The 23399-nt window shown below is 50.8% G+C and overlaps 1 protein-coding gene across 5 annotated transcripts; it reads left to right on the forward strand.

The window, feature by feature from the left end:
* The first annotated feature begins 19 nt into the window (after positions 1-19).
* On the forward strand, positions 20-20563 carry LOC103529040 (guanylate kinase). 5 transcript variants are annotated; one of them, XM_030445546.1, is made up of 10 exons: positions 135-204; positions 2391-2577; positions 5699-5905; positions 8923-9036; positions 11032-11073; positions 12173-12269; positions 17376-17514; positions 18528-18612; positions 19388-19473; positions 20390-20563. In XM_030445546.1, exons 4-10 carry the CDS (start codon positions 8925-8927, stop codon positions 20423-20425), a joined length of 597 nt encoding a protein of 198 aa, XP_030301406.1. In that variant the 5' UTR covers positions 135-204; positions 2391-2577; positions 5699-5905; positions 8923-8924; the 3' UTR covers positions 20426-20563. The 5 variants fall into 5 exon arrangements, with proteins under 5 accessions (XP_030301405.1, XP_030301406.1, XP_030301408.1 ...); XM_030445548.1 differs by lacking the exon at positions 5699-5905 and having other exon boundaries at positions 2391-2611; XM_030445547.1 differs by lacking the exon at positions 5699-5905.
* Positions 20564-23399: the final 2836 nt, after the last annotated feature.

A 23399-nucleotide genomic window follows, 5' to 3' on the forward strand; every position in this document is an offset into this window, starting at 1 on the left:
CGCGGCGGCGGCGGGAGCGCGGGGCTGCTGGGAACGATCCCCCCTTCCCCACCTCCCCTCCCCTCATCCCCTCAGACCCCCCCCTGTCCCAAACAACCCCCAAATCCCCCAAAATAACCCCAAATCCCCCCCCAAAACCCCCGCCCCTATCCCCCCTCCCCATGAGCGGGCGGCGGCTGCGCGGAGCCATCGCTTGGGCGGCGGGTGAGCGGGGGGGGATGGGGTCCCTCCTCACTGAGGGGGCAGGTACGGAATGGGGGGGGCGAGACCCTCACAGGGACCCTCGGCTGACGGGCACCAGGTGGCCTCAAGGGGCTGAGTCCCTCACAGGAATCCTCGGATGGGAGGGGGAGGCCCAGATGACCCCGGGGGTGCTGAGCCCCTCACAGGGATCCTTGGCTGGGGGGGCCCAGGTGGCCTCAGGGGTCTGAGCCTCTCACAGGGATGTTTGGCTGGGGAGGGGAGGGTAAGGGGGGCCCAGGTGACCCCAGGAGCTTGAGCCCCTCACAGGGATTTTTGGCTGGGGGTGGGAGGCCCAAGTGGCCTCAGGGGTCTGAACCCCTCACAGGGACCCTCAGCAGAGGGGGACTTGGGTGCTGAAGCCCCTCACAGGGATCCTTGGCTGGGGGGGCCCAGGTGGCCTCAGGGGTCTGAACCCCTCACAGGGATTTTTGGCTGGGGGGGGGGTGGTGGGTCTGAACCCTCACAAAGACCTTCAGCCGGGGGTCCCAGGTGACCCCAGGGGTCTGAACCCCTCACAGGGGTTTTTGGCTGGTGGGGGGGTCCAGGTGACCCCAGGACCCTGAGCCCCTCAGAGGGATTTTTGGCTGGGGGGGCCCAGGTGGCCTCAGGGGTCCTGAGCTCCTCAGGGATTTTTGGCTGGGGGAGGGCTGGGGTGCTGAGCGCCTCACAGGGGTTTTTGGCTGGGGGGGCTCAGCTGACCCCTGGGGTCTGAGCCCCTCACAAGGATCCTTGGCTGGGGGGGCCCAGGTGGCTTTAAGGGTCTGAGCACTTCACAGAGGTTCTTGGCTGGGGCTGGGGCAGGTGACCCCAGGGGTTTAAGCCCCTCATTGGGATTTTTGGCTGGGGGGGGGGCTGTGGTGCTGAGCCCCTCACAGGGATCCTTGGATGGGGGGAGAGGCAGGTGGCCCCAGGGGTTTAAGCCTCTCACAGGGATTTTTGGCTGGGGGTGGAGGCCCAGGTGGCCTCAGGGGTCTGAACCCCTTACAAGGACCCTAAGAAGGGGGGGGTCTGGGGGCTGGGCCCCTCACAGGGATTTTTGGCTGGTGGGTCTGAACCCCTCACAAAGACCTTCAGCTGGGGGTCCCAGGTGACCTCAGGGGTCTGAGCCCCTCACAGGGGTTTTTGGCTGGGGGGGGGCAGGTGGTCCCAGGGGTCTGAACCCCTCACAAGGACCTTCGGTGGGGGTCCCAGGTGACCCCAGGGGCCTGAGCCCCTCAGAGGGATTTTGGCTGGGGGGCCCAGCTGGCTTCAGGTGTCTGAGTCCCTCACAAGGACCCTCAGTGAAGGGTGGGAGGTGGGCAGGGGGCAGCCAGCTCTGGGTGCTGAGCCCCTCACAGGGATTTTTGGCTGGGGGGGGGGATGGGAGGAAGAAGGGGGGACCCAGGTGACCCCAGGGGTCTGAACCCCTCACAGGGATTTTTGGCTGTTGGGGGGGGTGGGTCTGAACCCCTCACAAAGACCTTCAGCTGGGGGTCCGAGGTGACCCCAGGGGTCTGAGCCCCTCACAGGGATTTTCGGCCAGGGGGGGATGGAAGAAGAAGGGGGACCCAGGTGACCCCAGGAGCCTGAGCCCCTCACACCGACCCCCAGTTAGGGTGGGAGGCATCCAGCTTGGGGTGCTGAGCCCCTCACAGGGATTTTAGTTGGGAGGGGGGGTCTCTGCCAGCCCCAGGGTGTGCAGCCCCTCATAGGGACCCCTCTTGAGGGGTGCTGAGCTGGTGGGTGGGGGGTCCTGGTCCCACCACTGGGTTTCCTGCCCCCCACAACCAGCCTAAGGATGCTGAGTTCCCCATCACCCCTCCCAGCCCCTCCATATCCCCATCACTGCTTGGGGAGGGGGCTCTGAGGTGTCCCCCCCTCCCTGGTTATATCAGCATTTTAAGGGGGGGTTTGGGGGGGGGTGTTCTGGTTGAATTTATTGGGTTTTTTTGGGTACCCTGTGAGATGATGAGGGTAAAAGCAGAGGTTTGGGGTAACCACCCTTCAGGTATCCATAAATAAATAAAGCTCTTGTGTGGTGAAATGCAAAGCACGTGGGGGGGGGGGAGGCAAAACCACACCTGCCTGAGCTTCAGTTCTGGAGAAATTCCCCCCAGGTGGGTAAAAGGGGGCTCAGACCAATTGCCTAACTGGTTAAACTGGTCCAGTTTTGCAGTGGGACACAACTCTTGGAGTGACTCCTGACCTCCTGGACCTCGGTTTTCTGCAGTGACCTTGAGCAAGTGGTTCTGCCCTGCAAGGAGAGCAACACCAATCAGTGCAAGCAGCTAATTAGTGCTGTGTAGCTAATTTGTTTCCAGGAGAAAAGTGGCTGAGTGGTCCCGACAGCTCTGGGTACTGTGCTGGGGGTGCTCTGCTCCTGTTTTTGGTATTACAAATAATAATTAATTTTTTTTTTTTTTAATTTAAGCAACCTTCTGGCTCTTGGGGCAGAATCTCTGCTGGTGCAAGACCTGGGGCTTTGAGATCCTGGGGGTTTTTCCTGATTAAAATGTGTTGCTGGAGCTGCCTGGGGATTTCAGGAAGTGACCTGAAACTCTGTAACAAACCTCCTAAAAATAGGGAATGGGATTAATCATCCTAATTCAGGAGTCTTGGGGTTCCAGGGAAACTGTCCTTTAAGCTGCTTTTCTGCTTTGCTGAGGCCTCCTCTCTAAAGCCTCTCTGCTAATCAGCATTAATTATGTTTTAACCCTTTCCATGTCTCTCCTTTGAGTTGGTTCCTCCCAGTTAAACCCCCAGGTGAGTTGAGCAGGGCAGAGCAGACCCAAAAATGTTCCTCACCCTTGGTGACCAAACCTTTTTTTGGTGACCACCTCCTCTTTCCACAGCCCTGCCTGGTTTGTCCCCAGCCTCAGGTGTGGCACCTCCCCAGACACAGGGGTCTTTATGATATAACTGTGCCGGGTGACTCCAGCCCCCTGGGATTTTGGTGCTCATGGAGCCAAAACCATTTTAGGTGTAACCCAGGAGACCCTCTCTGTCCAGAGTGCCTGCTCTGGAAATGCCAAAATCTGAGCAAATGACACCAAAATCCTGAAGAGTTCCATGTTTTTTAAAATTACTGAATGGGGCTGATCCAGTTGGGGGCCAGTCAGCAGTGGTGTCCCCCAGGGATCAGTGTTGGGCCCAGTGCTGTTCAATATCTTTATTGATGATTTAGATGAGGGGATTGAGTCCATCATCAGCAAATTCACAGATGACACCAAGCTGGGGGGAGTGTGGATCAGCTGGAAGGCAGGAGGGCTCTGCAGAGGGACCTGGACAGACTGGAGAGTTGGGATGATCCCAATGGGATGAGGTTCAACACAGCCAAGTGCCGGGTCCTGCACTTTGGCCACAACAACCCCATGGGGAGCTCCAGGCTGGGCACAGAGTGGAAGAAAGGGACCTGGGAGTCTGGATTGCCAGGAAGCTGAAGAGGAGCCAGCAGTGTGCCCAGGTGGCCAAGAAGGCCAATGGCATCCTGGGCTGGATCAGGAACAGCGTGGCCAGCAGGTCCAGGGAAGGGATTCTGCCCCTGTGCTCAGCCCTGGTGAGGCCACAGCTTGAGTCCTGTGTCCAGTTCTGGGCCCCTCAGCCCCTCAGGAAGGAGATTGAGGTGCTGGAGCAGGTCCAGAGAAGAGCAAGGAGGCTGTGAAGGGATCCAGCAGAATTCCTGTGAGGAAGGGCTGAGGGAGCTGGGGGTGTTGAGGCTGGAGAAGAGGAGGCTCGGGAGACCTCATCACTCTCTCCAACTCCCTGAAAGGAGGTTGGAGCCAGGGGGGGGTTGGTCTCTTTTCCCAGGCAACTCTCAGCAAGACAAGAGGGCAGGGTCTCAAGTTGTGCCAGGGGAGGTTTAGGTTGGAGATTAGAAAGAATTTCTTTCTGGAGAGGGTGATCAGCCATTGGAATGGGCTGCCCAGGGAAGTAGTGGATTCTCTGTCCCTGGAGATATTTCAAGAGACTGGATGTGGCACTCAGTGCCATGGGCTGGGAACTGCAGCAGTAGTGGATCAAGGGTTGGACTTGATGATCTCTGAGGTCCCTTCCAACCCAGCCAATTCTATGATTCTAAATGAGGCAATAAATTGGAATTTCTGCTTAACATACAGAAGTGATTGGAAGGCTACTGCTGCAGACAGCTTGGAAATGGGATGTGCAGGTGCCTTGTGGGCCGGGAACCAAAGAGGAGAATTTAACAGTTTCCACCAGTATCCCTGTATCCACCAGATCTCTTCCTTTGGGCTTTTTTTGGTACTTGTGGTTTTTGAGGAAAAAGGTTTTTACTTTGAGGTTTTTGGGTTGCTGGAGGGCATTTGACAGGGATGAGGAGGCAGAGGAGGGCAGTGGTGATTGGGGTGCAGCCCAGCCCATCATTTGGAGCCATTCCTTGAGGTCAGGTTAACCAAATCTCACCCACTCCCAGCACCCATCAGCTCTTCACCCCCTCAGGACATTTTTATCCTTCACCTCTCCTGCAGAGCTGCTCCCAAAATCCCACAGTCTGCTGGGCACGTTCAGGTGCTCCATGGGAGATGTTTTTGCTCTGGTACAGATTCCCAGTTTTCCATCCCTTTCATCAGTCATTGGAAACTGAATTTTTTTTTCTTCTCCCCTTTTTTCTTCTCCCCTTTTTCTTCTCCCCTTTTTTCTTCTCCCCTTTTTTCTTCTCCCCTTTTTTCTTCTCCCCTTTTTTCTTCTCCCCTTTTTTCTTCTCCCCTTTTTTCTTCTCCCCTTTTTTCTTCTCCCCTTTTTTTCTTTCCCTTTTTTTTCTTTTTTTTTTCCCTCCCTCCTAACTTCCATCTGGTTTTCCTCTGCAGATCTCCAGAAGAAGAGAAGGGGGGATACTTCTGGAGGGAGGCAAGAGGAAACACCTTTGAGTCTCCTGGCCCATTTTTAGCCTGTTTTCCAAAGAAGTGGGACCTGTGATCACAACTCCTGTGTCTTTTCTCACTTGAGCTCTCAATATTTTTAGGAAAAAAAGAAGAAAAAAAAGGGGGGGGGGGGGGGGGAGGAAGGAAAAGGAGATGATTTCCATGTTGGCAGCACAGACCCTGCAGGGTCCCACCTGGTGGCTTTTGTGGCATCACCTAAAAATGAGGTTAAGTGGTGGCTGGAGGCAACAACCACACAGGTTACAGTCTGAAAGGAGAGGAGTGTTGTCTGTGGGAGGTGAAATCCAGGGTAAAACCCAAACTGAGGGGTGTTCTGGAAGAGTTTTTGTCCAGCACCCAACTGCTGGGTGTCTGATGGGGGTGTAGCAGCTTTAGAGCCTGAGTTTTCTGCCATCTGAGAGTCCACCCACCCTTGGGGGCTGTGGGCACCACTGGTCTGACCACCACCAGAGGAGGTGGTACATTTGAGAGGGTGTTCTGGACACCCCCTGAGCACCTTAGCAACCTGTAGGACTGTTGGGGACACACCAGACCTGCATGTACACCCTTAGCTGCATTTTGTCTCTTGTCTTTCCCAGGCAGGAGAGCAGAGGAGTGGAGGAAAAAAAAACCCCAAGAGGAGATTAAAGGGCAGGGAGCACTTTTCCATTGGCCATCTTCAAACTGCAGCTGGGTAATTAAAGCTTTAGGCAGCTCACAAATAGCCCAGCTTCCTGCTGCCTGGCTCAGGGGTGCTGCTAGGAGCTGCATTTCATTCCTTGCCTCTAAGGGAAGAAAAGCAAAAGGTAAGGAGAGGATGGAACCTTCTCCTCCCAGTGAGGGGTTTTGCCCCTTTCCCAGTTTGTTTGGGTGAAATGGTTGTAAATGGTTTGGGCAGCATTTAATTTTTTTGTTGTCGAGGGGAAGGTGGGAGAGAAAAGCTCTTTAGTGGGGCTGGGATTTGGGCATCTGGAGCTGTTCTTGTTGGCAGAACCAGATGGTGGTGGAGGGAAAGAAGCCAAACCCCCAGCCAGGACCCAAATGTCACCTGCAGGGAGTTTGAGTGGTGTTTGAGGAAGCTGGAGCAGGATGGAGGGACTTGGTTGAGGAGGAGCCAGGTGCTGGGGTGGCTGCAGGGTGACAGAATTTTCTGCAGCTCTTCTGGAGGAAGGGTCAGGGCTCACCAGAGTTCTGCCACTTGATTTGTATCAATGAGAGGAGTTGGCAGAGAGGAAAATGGTTTGGAGAGCTCAGCAGGAGCCTCTCTGCTTCCTGGCTGCAAGTTCTGAGAAGATTTGCTGGTGAGGAGGTCCAGGAGGGTTGTGCTCTCCTCTCCAGGTGTGGAACATTTAGGGAAAAACTTGGGCTCCCTGGAAATTCTCAAAGGCTGAGGGAAAGGTAGGACAGGTCCTTACCTCAAAGGGTTTCAGCCTTGTGGGGTTTTGGATGATGAAGCCCAATTGTGGCTGTGCATGGACCATGGGATCAGTTGTCTCAGGACCCTGGAGAATCATGGAATGGTTTAGGTTGGAAAGGACCTTGGAGATCATCTCCAAGCTCCTGCCATGGGCAGGGACACCTCTCATCCAGCCCAGGTTGCTCCAAGCCTCATCCAACCTGGCCTTGAACACCTCCAGGGAGGGGGCAGCCATAGCTTCTCTGGGCAATCTGTTCCAGAGTCTCAGCACCCTCCTGCTGAAGAACTTCTTCCTCAGCTCCAGCCTGAACCTCTTCTCCTGCACTTTCAATCCATTTCCCCTGGTCCTAGGGCTGGACACTCTGAGGAAAAGTCCCTCTGCAGCCTTCCTGGAGGTTCCCTTCAGGGATTGGGGGGCAGCTCTAAGGTCCCCCTGGAGTCTTCTCCAGGCTGAACAATCCCAGCTCCTCAGCCTCTCCTGGGAGCAGAAGTTCTCCAGCCTCTGGATCATCTTTTTGGCCTCCCCTGGACTGGTTCCAACAGACTGAAGCTGTTCAGTCTCTGGAGCTGCAGCACCCAGGGGACATTAACAGCAAAAAACCCCAAAAAGAAGACACTTTTCTTTTGGAAGGTGATTGAAATGTGGGGTTTTTACTCTGCTGCTGGCACCTCCTTAGACTTTTTGTGTTAATACCCTCTCCTTTTTTGCAGACTTTAAACTCTGGTCAGACAAAGCACCCTGGGGGACAGGAAAGAAGGGAAAACTCAGAGAATTTATATAATTTGCAGCTGAATTTGTCTGTTTTGCAGCTGTGCTGCCTGACCCAGGGCTGCGTGATGGCAGAGCTGTGCAGGAAGGAGGGATTTAGGGATAAGGAGGTATCCAGCTCCTTGAAAGCTGGGGTTCAGGGAGGCAGCTGGGTTGGATTAGGCTGCTGGAGGATCCCCAACCCAGTTTGTAAGACGTGGCATTTGGCTTAAGGCTGTTTAAAGAAAGTGATTGGTAAGCTCAGGGTGACATTGCTGATGAGCTCATTTAAAATGGAAAGGTCTGCTGAGGCCACACCCAAGGCCCTGTGGTTCAAGAAATGAATTTCCAAGGGATTTTCTGCTTCCAGAGTGTGATGGGTTTTAAAGAGCAAAGGAGCAGCTTGTTTGCTTTGTCCTGCTCTTCTCACCACCTCTGCTTTAGAAGCTGCTGAGTTGCTGTTGATGGATGAGGGTCCCCAGTGGAACCCCCTGAGCTGTCCTACAGAATTTGCTTCTTTATTCACAGGTTAATAATTAATTTTTCTTCCACCCTAGAGAGGCAGGAGTGCAAAACCACCCAGTTGCTTGCTTTCTGGCTGAAGTAGCAACTGCAGGAAAACTCTGTGTGGCCCCAAGCTGCCTTCATTTTTTTCTTTTTTTCCTGTACCAGGAACCAAACACTTCTCCCTGGCCAGGAGAGCTGGAGTTGGTGCTCCAGGAAAGGTGGAAATAAACCCCAAATAAACCCCTTTGCATCCCAGATCCCACCCGTGTTGGGGACATTGTTGCAGTTTTGGGGTTTAGTGATGGGGTGCAGTGGGTCTGAGCTTCAGGCAGCTTATGGAAAAGGCTTTGCCTGGGAATATTTATCCTGGGAATGCCAGGAAACATTCAGGTGTCCCTCACAGGCTGGTGGTTTGTACTTGTTAGGATGTGAGCAAGCAGCAGAAGAGGTGTGATGGTCTCACAGACATCCCAACCCTTCACTTGAAGCTGTGTAGCTGATTTCTGCCCTTTTATTTTTATTTTTTTTCTTACCAGCTTCTCCTGGAGGCCTCTGCCCATCTGAGGGAGGTGGCTGTGACCCCAAAAGTGTTAACCTGGGATTTCCCTGCAGATCCTGTGGTGTTTCCAGGCAATTATCTCCTCCTGGAGAAAAACTTCCCTGGGATTTGGGTCTCAGAGGGACCCAACCCTGGTGGCAGAGCTCCTTTAGTGGCACCTGGAACCCAGTGTCCTCCTTTTTTGAGTTTAACCTCAGTCCTTCAGAACCACCCTGCAGTGACACAGGTGCTTCAAAGCCTGAGAGATTTGTTCCCTGCTAGGAACTGGGCAGAGCAAGGGGAAGCTTTCCTGCTGCACTGCTGTTGTCTGCTCTCCAAAATGTTACCCATGTCCTTTAGGGCTCCCAACCTAGTTCTTTCACAGAACCTAATTCCCTAATTTAGGGAATTAATGAACCCATGCTCCCTAATTTAAGAGTTCTTTGAATTTCCCTGGAATTTCCCACCCTCTGTTCCTTCCTATCAGCTCCAGGTTTGCCTTTTCTCATCATTTCAGACTTCCCTGCAGAAACTGCAATCCAAGGGCAAAGCTTAGGAGCTCTTGTAGGTTCAGGCACACCTACATATGGGGTTTTTTTCTCTTTTTTTCCAGCCATGCAGGGACCAAGACCCGTGGTTCTGAGCGGCCCCTCGGGTGCAGGGAAGAGCACTTTGTTAAAGAAATTACTTAAAGATTATGAGAATGTCTTTGGCTTCAGTGTCTCCCGTGAGTATCTTGAGTGTCTCTGGGGTGAGGACAAGGTAAGAGGAGGAGGAGTTCCCTGGGATGGTTCCCTCTGAGGTGAAAATAACCCTGGCAATGCTGGAATCCTCCAGCATCCACAGCAGCATCAGGGCAAGGAATTTTTTGGCAGCTTGCCTGCTGGAATGTTTATTTTGTTGCTTTTTTCTTGAGTGACACCCTAAAGGTTTCTCTCAGAGTGTGGGCAGTGCCCATGGCTCATTTGCCTGGTCTTTTCCCTGGAGTTCTGCAAGGTGTTTTAAGTACATTACCAAAAATATTTGGGGTTTGTTTTTTTTTTATTTTGCTGTCCTAACACTTTGGATCCTGCAAGTGAAATCCTTTGAGATCTGTGAGATCCAGATCTGTTCTGCTAGGAAAGGGCAAATACTGCCTGTTTAAAAATTGAATATTACTGGAGAGGAAAATAAATTATCTTTCCTTTTGTGTCTGTGAACCCATGCTCCTCACATCAAATTAAATCTGTCCCTTTTCCCCAAAGTTGCCTCTTGGTAGATATTTTTCTTCCTAATTCTCCAGTGTCCTCTTAGACTTTGGCAGGTGCAGCTTTATGAAAACTTGGAGGTGATCAGAACCTTCTTGCCTTAAAATAACTCCCACCAGTCCTAAATGAAATAACAATCAGTGTTGCTTGCTGTGCTGAGCAGCAGCTTCTTTCTGGTTGTCAGGGTTTAACACTGCCCTGGCAATTAACCCAAGTAACAGCTGCTCTCTATTAATCTCTCTCTCCTCCTTAATAAAGAAAGGAGAGAGAATAAGGGAGAGAGAATGATGGGTTGGAAACTAAACTACACAGCTTGAATGAAACAGGAATGAGAAATAGGAAAAATGACTAAATCTATACAAATATACAGGAAAATTGATCCCAGGTTCCTCCCCCCTTTCCCCCAATAACTCTCACGTCACCCCCGAGGCTGCAGGGCAGCCCTGGGAAAGTCCAGGCTGGAATCCTGGGGTCAGCAGCAGTTGGGAGCTGGAGGCAGGAACACACAGATTCAGGCTGGGATGGATCAGGAGCACAGGCAGAGGAAGGGATGGAATCCTCCCAGGATGCCAGTTGAAGGAAGGGAAGCAGGAAGGGCAGGCAGCTGGAAGCAGGAAATCAGGAAATCATGGCTTGGCCCTCGTGATGCCTCAGATTTATCCTGAGTATGAGGTGTATGGGATGGAATACTCTGTTTGGTCAATTCTGGCATCTCTCTTGTCCGTTCCTCCCCAAAGGAGGCTGCAGGTGGGACCTCTTTATTCCTTCTGGAGGGTAAAAGTTTTCCTCAGAGCTGAGCAGTGTCCTTGGCTCTGCACACCAGTCTCTAGCAGTAACCATAAACATCGAGTGTTGTCAGTCCTAGAAGCACACACTGACTGAGAAACTTGCTGTTAATTTCAGCAAGTGCAACTACTTACAAGAGACTGAGCTAAAAGCAAAAGTACAAGACAGAAAATCACCTTTATCCTGGCCCAAACCATGACACTGGTTTGTAGAGCTTTGGCTTGAAGTAAAATCAGTTTGAACAACTTCCAGCCAGTTTCAAAGGCTGATTTATTCACCTCCCTGCATTCATCTAATCCTGGCTGGTTTTAGCACCCATGTAGGTGCTGCTTGAGCTTTTTAAATGAAGATAACTCAGGGCAGTGCTAATTCCCCTGAAGGGAGGCAGAGGGCTGAGTAATGTGCCTGGGGTTACACATCACAGAGCTGAACACAAAGTCCCACTCTGACTCCTCAGCCACCAGCACTCTGAATCAGTTGTTTGTAGATTATCTGGAATTCCTGGATTAAAGGCCAATCCTGCATGCTGCTGGGTGCCACACTGATTCCAGAAGCTTGGATCATTTTAAAGAGAGGATCCATCTTAGTTGGATCTGTGTTTGGTTTTATTTCTTTGATACTCTTGCTTCCTACAATATTTACAAGGCTGTTTTGGGGGGTTTTATTGTTGTTGGTTTTTTTGCTTACAGATACCACGAGGCAGCCAAGGCCTGGAGAAGTAAATGGCAAAGGTGAGTGTGTTGCAGTTGGGCCTCTCTTGGACTCAGCAAACAATTCCTCTGAAAAAAAATCAAGTTTTTAGGTGAAGTGCATGCACAAAACCTCCCTGGCAGATAACTGAGTGATGTTTAGAGGAGCAGACATTCCATAATGTTGTAAATATGCACACAGACACCCACTTGAGTTCTTTATCTCCATGGCAATGAGACCATAACCATTTACTCCTGCTCCATGAGCTGGAGAGAAGATATCAGAGGGGGGATGGACTTGGCAGAACAAACCCAAAATGTAATTAAATGATGAAATTAAATCATGAAATGGAAGCACGTGCTGCCAGTTCTCTTTTCTGGACTCTCTGTGACTCACTGGTCAAGGTTTATGCACCCTGCTCCATAGTGAGTGGATTGACTGGTTTTCCAAAGGGACAGATAGAGAGCCCTTAAACACACCCTGCTCTGGGAATTGCAGCCTTATGAGGTGTCTCTGGATGCAGAGCTTGTGTTCAGCTGCTTTTCTCTTCTCTGCTTTGTTTGCATACTTCAGAAAAAATCAAATGAGCTTTCTGCTTCATTTCCAATGGCAGTTTTCCCCCTGAAGTGAAAGGGAGGAATTTTAACAGAAGAGAAACATTCCTTTTTAGTTCCTTTTTGTTTTGATGTTCCCTTTTATCTCTCCCACTCCATTCTAGGCTTTAATCATAAATGCTTTCAAATTAAGGGCCTCTTTGGTCCTGCTGTAATGGGGAGGAAGTTTCTCCCTGCACCAGGAAGAGGAAAAGGGATAGAAAAGGGGGATGCAGGAGCATTTTTGGCCATATAGAAAGCTTCAAAACACTTTAAGCAGGTGCCTGGGCAATTGGCATTGGGGATGCTGTAATTAGGGAGCAGTTACCTGCATTCTGAAATTACTCTGGGATGATTATTTTATTATTTATTATTTAATTATGGTTATTTTGACCATGAACTTTCCCTTCAAAGCTATTAATTTCTGGCTCTTTATTTTTTTAATTTTTATTTTCCTTTTTTTTTTTCTTTTGGTTGGTTGGTTTGTTGGGTTTTTTTGGTTTGGTTTGGTTTGTTTCTTTCTTTCTTTTTGTTTTTCCCTCTCCAGATTACCACTTTGTGACCAGAGAGGAAATGAAGAAAGAAATTGATGCTGGTGAATTCATTGAGCATGCAGAATTCTCTGGAAATATGTATGGGACAAGGTATGGGCAGCTCAGGCACCCTCACTGCTCAGCCCAGGTGGTGCTGGGAGCTGGCAAGGTGGCAAAGGCAAAAAATACTTGAGCTTAACAACATTTTTTCCCCCCCAGACACACAGATTCTTGCCCCAAGCAGAACTTTTCATTGATAGCAGGGTCAATGTCAGCTTTATTGAGATGAAAAAATTAACTCCTGCAGAGAGTCAGCTCATTGTAATTGAGTCATCACTGAGTTCTGAGGATCTCTGTAGCCTCCAGTGTTTGAGGGCTGCTGAAGGTGTTCAAATCCTCTCAGCTGTTCTTGCACAGGGGTGATTTGTGCTCCTTAATATCTTAGAATCATAGAATCACAGAATTGGCTGGGTTGGAAGGGACCTCAGAGATCATCAAGTCCAACCCTTGATCCATTACTGCTGCAGTTCCCAGCCCATGGCACTCAGTGCCACATCCAGTCTCTTCTGAAATATCTCCAGACACGGAGAATCCACTACTTCCCTGGGCAGCCCATTCCAATGCCTGATCACCCTCTCCAGAAAGAAATTCTTTCTCATCTCCAACCTAAACCTCCCCTGGCACAACTTGAGACCCTGCCCTCTTGTCTTGCTGAGAGTTGCCTGGGAAAAGAGCCCAACCCCCCCCTGGCTCCAACCTCCTTTCAGGGAGTTGGAGAGAGTGATGAGGTCTCCCCTGAGCCTCCTCTTCTCCAGCCTCAACACCCCCAGCTCCCTCAGCCCTTCCTCACAGGAATTCTGCTGGATCCCTTCACCAGCCTGGTTGCCCTCCTTTGGACCTGCTCCAGCACCTCAATCTCCTTCCTGAGCTGAGGGGCCCAGAACTGGACACAGGACTCAAGCTGTGGCCTCACCAGAGCTGAGTACAGGGGCAAGTGCTTGCAGGGAGCAGTATGGAGACTTCTGCTCATTATCCCTTTGTCACCCAATGGTCTGGATACAATGGATTTAGGAGCAGAAGTGGTGATCAGAGGGCTGGAGCTATGAGAATAGGCTGAGAGGGTTGGGGTTGTTCAGCCTGGAGAAGAGAAATCTCCAGGGAGACCTTAGAGCATCTTCCAGGGGCTCCAGGAAAGCTGGGGATGGAGTTTTTACAAGGGATGGAGGGACAGGATGAAGGGAAATAGGTTAAAACTTGAAGAGGGGAGATTTAGGTTGGACATTAGGAAGAAATTCTTTCCTGTGAGGGTGCTGAGCCCCTGGCCCAGGTTTCCCAGAGGAGCTGTGGCTGCCCCATCCCTGGAAGTGTTTAAATCCAGGTTGGATGGGGCTTGGAGCAACCTGGGCTGGTGGGAGGTGTCCCTGACTATTCCAGGGGGTTTGGAATGAGATGATCTTTAAGGTCCCTTCCAACTCAAACCATTCCATGATCCTGTGGTGTCTGTAGTGGCTGTTATGAAACAAGGGTTCTGCTGCTCTGGTAAAGTGGCTGCTTATGAGCAGATCAATTGCACAGCACCCCTGGCTGGGGTTAAAGAGTGAGGTGGATTTTAAAATAGCATTGCCCTCAGCTCTGGGGCTGATAATCAATAGAACAAGCTGCAGTGTTAATTAAAAGGCTGTTATCTTACACAATTATTGTGAGGAAATGATGGCACTGTAGTAAAGGATCTGCTAAGCAGGAAAAGTAAATGTTCCTTGAGGTATTAGTTGGAATTAGTTAGAAATTTGCCTGGAATGCCTTTCAGGAAGATTTAGGTTGTTGAGAAGAGCTGAGTGTGCCTTTCTGAAGGCGTTTTGGAGGTGGCCAAGTTTTCTTGTGAGGAGGGTTTCCCTGTGAGGAGGGCTTCCTTTTGGGGAGGTTTTCCTTTTGGGGAGGGTTTCTTTTTGGAAAGGGGTTTCCTTTTGGGGAGGGTTTCCTTTTGGGGAGGGTTTCCTTTTGGGGAGGGTTTCCTTTTGGGGAGGGTTTCCTTTTGGGGAGGGTTTCCTTTTGGGGAGGGTTTCCTTTTGGAGAGGTTTTCCTTTTCCTTTTGAGGAGGTTTTCCTTTTCCTTCTGCGGAGTTTTTCCTTTTCCTTCTGAGGAGTTTTTCCTTTTCCTTCTGAGGAGTTTTTCCTTTTCCTTCTGAGGAGTTTTTGCTTTTCCTTCTGAGGAGGTTTTCCTTTTCCTTTTGAGGAGGGTTTCCTGGTGAGGAGGGTTTCCTTCTGGGAGGTGCCAACATAAAGTCCCTAAACTGAACATGCTGTACAGCTCTGAAGGACCAGTTGGTGATTTTTGCACTTCAGTACAGTGGCTGTTCCAGTGTGACATGCAGAGGTGTCACTGCTGTCACCACAGCTCAGGGCAGCCTCTCAGGGATCTGGTTTTGCTGGCAGGACAATCCTCTGCCCTGGCCTTGATACTTCCAGTGTCAAGAAGAGAAACCTGATGGCTCATCTTCCAAATCCCCAGCACCAAGGAGAAGCTGAGTTCAAGCTCCTTAATCCCTGGCTTCATCCTCCACGTGTCCTCCTTAATCCAGGCAGCCACAGGGTGGAGGTGTCTGCCTTCTGAGGCCTGATCCATAGGTGGAGTTGAGTTTAGTGCCTTTTCCTCAGGGTGGGGGCTGAGAAGACATTCCAGCTCAGCCAATTTTCTTGAAAAATCTGCAGGAATTCAGTACTTTAACCAAATTATATACTTGAGTTTGCTTCTGAGGTGCTTTTTCTCCCTGGCCCTCACTTTCACCTGGATTCCCCTCTGCATCTTCACCCTGCCTGTGGTGGTGAGAGGCTGAAACTAACCCAGACCCTCTGAACAATAAATATCTCTTTGCAAGGAAAAGAAATACAGAAACTCCAAGCTCAGGTTTCCTCTACTAAGGATGTTTCTAATCCAAATGTCTGACAAAATGCCTCTCAGAATAAGTGAAGTTTTCTCCAATCCTTTTTGTCCCCTAATTCTCACCAGCTAATAAGAATGAGGAACTATAAATTAATTGCTTAATGTAAGAGCCCTTTCAGGGCACTGTCTGTGTCCTGCCCAGAGAAACCAGAATTTCTTTGAAGCCACCTAAAATTGGAGACTGAAATCAGAGTGCAGCCATGGAGTCTTTTTCCAAGGGTTGTGAAAGCTGCTGGCTTGTTAGAGGTGAGTTGTAGCTGGAGTTGGCTGATGCCTGGTGGTACCTGATGAAACCTGCAGCTTTCACATGGCAAACCAAAGCACTCTGAGGAGTTTTTGGGTATTTCTGATGGATGAGGCTCAGATCTGTATATGTACAGGGCACAGTGCTGGTCTTGGAGCTTGCTGATTCCTTTTGGGGTTTGTAATCTGTGTTTTGAGACTCCCAGGTCAGGAAGAAGGTCACCAACCACCTCAAGATCTCCTCTAAATCTCCTCTGCCACTGTCTAACAGGAGGAAACAGCCTCAGGGTGTGCCAGGGGAGGTTTAGGTTTGATAACAGCAAAAATGTATTGATGGAAAGGGTTGTGAAGCCTGGGAAAAGGCTGTCTGGGGGTGGTGGTGGTGGAGTCACCATTGCTGAAGGGATTTCAAAGCCCTGGAGATGTGGTGCTGAGGGACATGGTGGCCTTAGCAGTGCTGGGGTAATGCTTGGACTTGGTAATTTTGGTCTTTTCCAACTAAAATCATGACCTGGTTCTGTGAGCCTCCTGATTTCACCCCCTCAAAAACTGCAGTGCCACCTCTGAGCTCCTGGCAGAGCTTCCCTCTGCTCTCTTGTGCCATGGAGCCCTGGTTTGAAGGAGAACCTGTGCTCAGCACTTTGCAGGTGCCAACAAAAAAATTCCCTGAGAGGATTGCTGCCCAGTAACCACTCCAGGTACCTCCAGTACACCAGGAGAGAGTTGGAACTGCTGCTCCTCCGGGATAATTGTGTTCAGGAGCAACCTCCAGGCAATTCCCCTGTGCTGGGGAAGAGTCTTCAACACCATAAAAGAACAACCACACTAAAAATGCCTTTTTAATTGTGCATCTTCTGACCTAGGCAGGAGCCTCTCCATCAGGCAGCCTTCAGGAGAGTGTGTGGATGCAGGAATTGGTGGATCTCTGGAGAAGGGAAATTTCTCAGTGGTTTTGGTGAAGGTTTGTCAGGGTTTAACACTGGCCAGACAATTAAACCGAAACAGACTCTCTCTATTAATCTCTCTCTCCTTGATAAAGAAAGGAGAGAGAATAAGGGAGAGAGACTTATAGGTTGGAGACTAAACTACAGAACTTTAATGAAACAGTAATGATAGGACAAATTACTAAATATATACAGATATACAGGAAAATGAGAACCACATTCCTCCCCCCTTTTCACCCCAATAACTCTCACGTCACCCCCGAGGCTGCAGGGCAGCCCTGGGAAAGTCCAGGCTGGAATCCTGGGGTCAGGAGCAGTTGGGAGCTGGAGGCAGGAACACACAGATTCAGGCTGGGATGGATCAGGAGCACAGGCAGAGGAAGGGATGGAAGCCTTCCAGGATGCTGGGTGAAGGAAGAGAAGTGGGAAGGGCAGGCAGCTAGAGAGGCAGGAAGAGAAGCAGGAAGAGAGGGAAATCTGGAAAATCCCTCAAATTTATACTGAGTGTGACGTATATGGGATGGAATACTCTGTTTGGTCAATTCTAGCATCTATCTTGTCTGTTCCTCCCCAAAGGAGGGCTCCTGGGTGGTAAAATGTTTTCCTCAGAGCTGAGCAGTGTCCTTGGCTCTGCACACCAGTCCCTGGCATTAACTATAAACATCAAGTGTTATCAGTTCTAAAAGCAGACACTGTCTGAGGGACTTGCTGTTAATTTCAGCAACTACTTAAAGAGGCTCAGCTGAAAGCAAAAGTACAAGACAGAGAATCACCTTTATCCTGGCCCAAACCAGGACAAGGTTGCTCCTGGGTTTGGTGCTTTCCAGGCTGGACTTGAGCCACGCTGCACATTTCCACACCTTCCATCATGGTTTTGCTGACCTCTTTTAGGAGACAGCAAGTCCCTGCTCTGCCCCAGAGGACACTTGGGGAAAGAGAAACTTCAGCAAAAGCAGAGCAGGATCTCCCTTCTCTCCTGCCACATTTTGGGCACAGGGGGGACCCCTGTGGGGTGCAGACCCTGCTTGGAGGGGGAACACACTGCAGTGCCTGGATGCCCTGACCCCTTCCCTCTTTGCTTTGTCCTCAGTAAAGGTGCAGTGCAGGCTGTCCAGGCCCAGAACCAGATCTGTGTCCTTGACATTGACATCCAGGGTGTGAAGAACATCAAGAAGACAGACCTGAACCCCATCTACATCTCTGTGCAGCCCCCATCTTTGGACATCCTGGTGAGCGACCGCCTTCCTTTGCCGTTAGGCACTTAGAGGTAATCAGCACCTTGCTGGGGGTTCTCCTCCCCTTCATCACCTCCAGGTTTCTAAGGGTGGGGAGGATGTTTCTGAGCACCCCCTCTGCCCAGTCTTAACTCCCCATCCTCTTGTTCCCAGGGATCAGTCTGCCCTGTTTTTCAGATTCCTTCCTGTCCAGTTTCCACACTGGGCTCCCAGCCCCCTTGCTGCCTGCTCAGCCTTTAAATGCTTATTTTATGCTTAACACTGGGGAGAGAAGGAGGTTTTTTTGTGTTAAGACTTGCCTCCATATCTTAAAAGTTAAACTCAAGTTCTCTGCAGCACCCCAGATCCTATACCCCTCTTATGGAGCCCTGTATAATTAATGATCTCCATGTGCCTCTGGGAGAAGTGAAATCCCTGCCAGGATTCAGAGAAGGGATGTGGATTAATTGGTGGGTATGGGACTTCCAAAAGCCATGCAAGAAATCCTGGCTCTCTCCCCTCATGCTCTCAGTAGATCAGGCAGCCTGGTTCTCATTAGAGGAGGAAGCCAACAGCACCAGAACCCAGCAGAGAAATTTCATCTCCCAGCATTACCTGCAAAAAACCTACAAATTAAAAAAAAAACAAACAGGGAGTGCAAAAGAAACTGGGAAGCTGAGCCTTGGGTGGAAGATCTTCAAGGCCAGGTTGGATGAGGCCTTGAGTAACCTTTTCTAGATGAGAGGCATCCCTGCCAATGGCAGGGGGGTTGGAGCAGATGATCTCTCCTGGAAGGTCCCTTCCAACCTAAGCAGATGATCTTCACCCAAGCCCTGCTGGGACACTGGTTTGCTCTGGGCTGTGGATGAAGCTCCTGACCCTTTGCAGAGTCTTCTCTGACGTGCACGTGGTCACCAACAGTAGGAAATGGTGAACCAGGGGACTTCTGGGGTGGTTTCCTGCCTGTAGGGTTTGGGACAGATGTTCCTTCAATGTGTTTTGTTTGTTTTCTTTTTTGTTGGGTTTAGGAAAAACGACTCCGTGACAGGAAGACTGAGACAGAAGAAAGTTTAACGAAGCGTTTGAATGCAGCCCGGGTAGATTTGGAACTTAGTGAGTACCAGGGGCCTTCAAGTGCTGTGCCAAGGGGGGCTGGGGGTGCTTTGGGGATTGAGGAGATGGTTTCTGCGCGTGGGAAGTTCTCCTTTCTCTCTACACTGCCCTGGTGAGGCCCCATCTGCAGTGCTGTGTCCAGCTCTGGGCTTCTTGGCTCAGGAGGGGCAGGGAACTGCTGGAGAAGGTGCAGCAAAGGGCTGTGAGGTGTTTGGGGGACTTCATCTTATGAGAGAAGGCTGAGGGACTTGGGTCTTCTTACTCTGGAGAAGAGAAGACTGAGGGAGGGTCTTATCACCCCCCATAAATACTTAGAGGGGGGTGGAGGAGGTCTGGTCTTTTTTCAGTGGTGCCCAGGGACAGGAGATGGGGACAAACTTGATCCATAGGAAGTTCCATCTCAACATGAGGAGGAACTTGGTTACTTTGAGGGTGGCAGAACACTGGAACTGCCCAGAGAGGTGGTGGGGTCTCAATCTCTGGGGATATTCAAACCCCACCTGGACACCATCCTGTGCAACCTGCTCTGGGTCAGCCTGCTCTGGACAAGGTGGTCTCCAGAGGTCCCTTCTAACCCCTCACATTCTCTGGTTCTGTGGTTCACCAAGAAATGTTGTCATGGCCTGGACATGGGCACCTGCAGAGAAGCCACCTTATCAGTGTGTCTGAAATAACCTTAAAATACCACAGGAACTTGGGTCATTGATGTGAGAGATGACACAGGGAAGGAACATGCCCTCCTCTTAACTCCTCTTGTCCTCTTCTCCTTTCCTAGGTAAAGAGCCTGGCCTCTTTGACTTGGTCATTATTAATGATGATTTAGAAAAAGCATATTCTGAACTGAAGGAGGTGCTGCTGGAGGTGAGTATTTTGGGGGTTCTCCTCAGGCAGGGGGTGACCTTCAGCCTGAGCAGATGAGGGTCTGTCTACAGGCAGCCAAAGTGTGTGACCTCCTGGCCACATTTGATGTGTTTTGAGCTGCTGAGTGACATAGTTGAGAACAGAGCCTGTACAGTGGGAATGGCCTCAGATGGATCAGTGGCCTCAGAGTGGGAAATGGAGCCAGCACTGTCCTGGATTAAGGACAAAATAAAAAAAACAGCCTTGGATAGTGTGGGAGAGCTGAATTTTGAAGAGCCTCAAAGCCAATCCTTGTGGTGTTTGGGTCTGTGGAAGGGTGTGGAGCTGTTCAGAGGGAGACAGCTGTGGTCTCCAGAGCTGTGAAACTCTTGAGTTGTTCTCTTGGAGCCAGGATGGGAAAGTTGGGAGTGTTCAGCCTGGAGAAGAGGAGGCTCCAGGGAGACCTCAGAGCACCTTCCAGTGCCTGGAAGGGCTCCAGGAAAGCTGGGGAGGGATTTTGGAGAAGGGAATGAGATGACAGGAGGGGAGAGGTTTCAAACTGTAAGAGGGGAAATTGAGATGAGTATCAGGAAGAAATTTTTCCCTGTGAGGGTGGTGAGACACTGACCTAGGTTGTCCAGAGGAGCTGTGGCTGCCCCATCCCTGGAAGTGTTCCAGGCCAGGTTGGATGGGGCTTGGAGCAGCCTGGGCTGGTGGGAGGTGTCCCTGCCCATGGCAGAGAGGTTGGAACAAGATGATCTTTGAGGTCCCTTCAAATTCCAACCATTTTATGATTCTGTGACTTCTCCAGCTTGGTCTGGTGGGAAATGTCTCTGCCTGTGGGAGTGGGGTTAGAACCAGGTGAGCTTTAAGGTCCCTTCCAACCCAAACCAGTCTATAATTCCATGATTCTGTGACTTCCTTGGTCTCCTTGCAGGAAATCAAGAAGACCCAAGAAGCCAAGAAGTCCTGAGCTGAACCTCCCAGGCCCTTTTAACTTTGCACATCATTCCCGAAGCACGTCGCACCGGTTTATTCCAAGAGACATTCCCTTTAGGCTGCTCCTCTTCCCCACTTTGCTCTAGGATGTTTCTATTAAAAGGAAAGAAAATGAAACCTGGTCACACTCGTGTTTCTGTTCTCCATGGGCTTTGTACCTCAGGTGGCTGCTTCAGAAGCCATGGAAGAGCTCCTGTGGGTTTGTGAGGCTGCAGAGGAACAGCCCCAAGGATGGGAGTTGGGATCCCACTGGAGTATTTCTGGAGTAACTCCACTCACAAGAGGGTGTCACTTCACTTGGTGTGACCCCCACCACCTCCAGGGGGTTCCCACCTGAGTGTTGGCTTCACCTTGATTCCTACTTCCTTTTGGCAGATCTGGCAACAGCTCCAGGTTGTCCCACCCTCTGTGCCTGCTCTCGTGGCATCTTGTGTGTCCCTGAGGGGACCTCAGTCCTTGTCAGCAGATGGGTTTGGTTCATCAGCCAAGAGAATGGAATGGCTGGAGGATGGGAGCCAAAAAATGAGGTTGGAAAAACGTGATCAATCCACTGCCTTTTTTTTCTGGGGGAGGAAAAGTGCTGTGAGCTTTTCCTTCTCTCTGACACCCTTGCAGCCATCTTGTAACTCACGTTGTTCCACTTGAATTTAGGTGCAGGTAGATTTATTTTTTTCTGTTTTGATGCTCTTATATCTACAAATTGAGGGAGAAATCATTTCCCTCCCAATCCATGCAGTCTTTCTGGATAATGTGCTTGAGGGCAGCAATAAATCCCTTTTCCTCAGAAGGATCCATTCCATCCAGCCACTCTCCCACGTCCCAGTCTCTTTCTTTAGGCATGGAGAGCTTTGCTGGGAAGGTGCTTTGCATTTTGCTCCTTTACCCTTAATCTTGATGCTTTCAGCTGATTTCTGAGCCTTTTGCTCCCTCCAGCAAGTTGTATTCTCAGCCTCCTCAGGGAGGGGTTTGTTTCTCAGAGCACCCCAAACTTCACCAGAAGGAAGTACAGGAGAGAGACCAGCAACTTGCATCTGGTACCTCCAGGTGGTTCACCTGGTTCTGGGCTCCAGGGAAGAAAAAATTGCAGCAAACAGCCATGAGGCACAGGGTTGCTGATCCCAGAGCATTTTGTCCTGGAGGATGAACATAGGAATCATAGAATTGGCTGGGTTGGAAGGGACCTCAGAGATCATCAAGTCCAACCCTTGATCCACTACTGCTGCAGTTCCCAGCCCATGGCACTGAGTGCCACATCCAGGCTCTTTGGAAATATCTCCAGACACGGAGAATCCACTACTTCCCTGGGCAGCCCATTCCAATGTCTGATCACCCTCTCCAGAAAGAAATTCTTTCGAATCTCCAACCTAAACCTCCCCTGGCACAACTTGAGACCCTGCCCTCTTGTCTTGCTGAGAGTTGCCTGGGAAAAGAGCCCAACCCCCCCCTGGCTCCAACCTCCTTTCAGGGAGTTGGAGAGAGTGATGAGGTCTCCCCTGAGCCTCCTCTTCTCCAGCCTCAACACCCACAGCTCCCTCAGCCCTTCCTCACAGGACTTGTGCTGGATCCCTTCACAGCCTCCTTGCTCTTCTCTGGACCTGCTCCAGCACCTCAATCTCCTTCCTGAGGGGCTGAGGGGCCCAGAACTGGACACAGGACTCAAGCTGTGGCCTCACCAGGGCTGAGCACAGGGGCAGAATCCCTTCCCTGGACCTGCTGGCCACGCTGTTCCTGATCCAGCCCAGGATGCCATTGGCCTTCTTGGCCACCTGGGCACACTGCTGGCTCCTGTTCAGCTTCCTGGCAATCCAGACTCCCAGGTCCCTTTCTGCCACTCTGTGCCCAGCCTGGAGCTCCCCATGGGGTTGTTGTGGCCAAAGTGCAGGACCCGGCACTTGGCCGTGTTGAACCTCATCCCGTTGGAATCATCCCAACTCTCCAGTCTGTCCGGGTCCCTCTGCAAAGCAAAGGGATCCACATCACATGGGATTCACATGGATTCTGATTGATCCTTAAGAAATGAGGAATTCAGGAGAGCTGCCCCCCCCACTTCCAACTCAACTTTTGGGTTCCCTCCTCTTCATATCCCATCTCCCCACTTTACCCACCAGCTCCAGTCCCTCTCCACAACCCCCCAGTCCATCTCCACCCTCATTTTCCAAGCTCCCTCTTCCACTTTGTAGACACCAGTGGGCATAACCAGACCTTGGGAAACTCTTTGACCACCTGGCTTGCATTTAGGGTTATTTGGTTGGAACAGGTTGCCCAGAAGGGTGGGAGATTCCCCATCCCTGGAGACATTTAGGACCAGGTTGGATGCAGCTCTCAGCAACCTGCTCACTGCAGGGGGGTTGGACCAGATGACCTTTAGTGACCCAAACTATTCTGTGTTTTTAGGGTTATTTTGATCCTTTGGATGTTTAAATCCATCTCTCCTAGCTGATCCTAAGTGAAATCCTCCTCCCTGGTCTTCTACATTTGGTTAAACCACCAGGAAAACGCTTCCCAAGGATTTTTTTCCAGGGGGGATACATTTGCTTCACCCCCTCCTCGATGGTGTTGGGATTTTGTGGCCAGGAGGCTCTTCCTGGGGCAGTGAGAGGTGATGTTTTAGGATCTTTTTATTATTTCGAGAGGCGACGTCTGCAATGGGGAAACGTCCCCTCTAGATGGCAGGAATGACACCAGGAAAACTCCGGGATTGCCTGGGAACCGAGGAGGTGGAAAGGACACGGTGCTGGGCTTCAGCCACCCCCGTGAGAAGAGGGGACCTGCGGTGCTGTCACCACCCCCAGATGGACATTCCCAACCCTGCCACAACCTCTGGAGCTTCCCAACCATCCTCCAACCCAACCTCCGGGAAAGGTGAGTGTTCCTTGGGAATGGGAAGGGATGATGCTGCAGCTCATCCTGCTTGGAAAAACGGGATGGAGAGGGTCGGGGGGGGACTG

The sequence above is a fragment of the Calypte anna genome, chromosome 2, assembly GCF_003957555.1.
Source record: "Calypte anna isolate BGI_N300 chromosome 2, bCalAnn1_v1.p, whole genome shotgun sequence".
Taxonomy (NCBI): Eukaryota; Metazoa; Chordata; class Aves; order Apodiformes; family Trochilidae; genus Calypte; species Calypte anna.

Bases quoted from the DNA above. Each gene is read 5' to 3' on its own strand.
- LOC103529040 (XM_030445545.1), top strand. From the start codon at position 162: ATGAGCGGGCGGCGGCTGCGCGGAGCCATCGCTTGGGCGGCGG. The intron at 17,515-18,527 runs GTGAGCGACCGC...TGTTGGGTTTAG, and splicing joins CCCCATCTTTGGACATCCTG to GAAAAACGACTCCGTGACAG. The intron at 18,613-19,387 runs GTGAGTACCAGG...CTCCTTTCCTAG, and splicing joins CCGGGTAGATTTGGAACTTA to GTAAAGAGCCTGGCCTCTTT.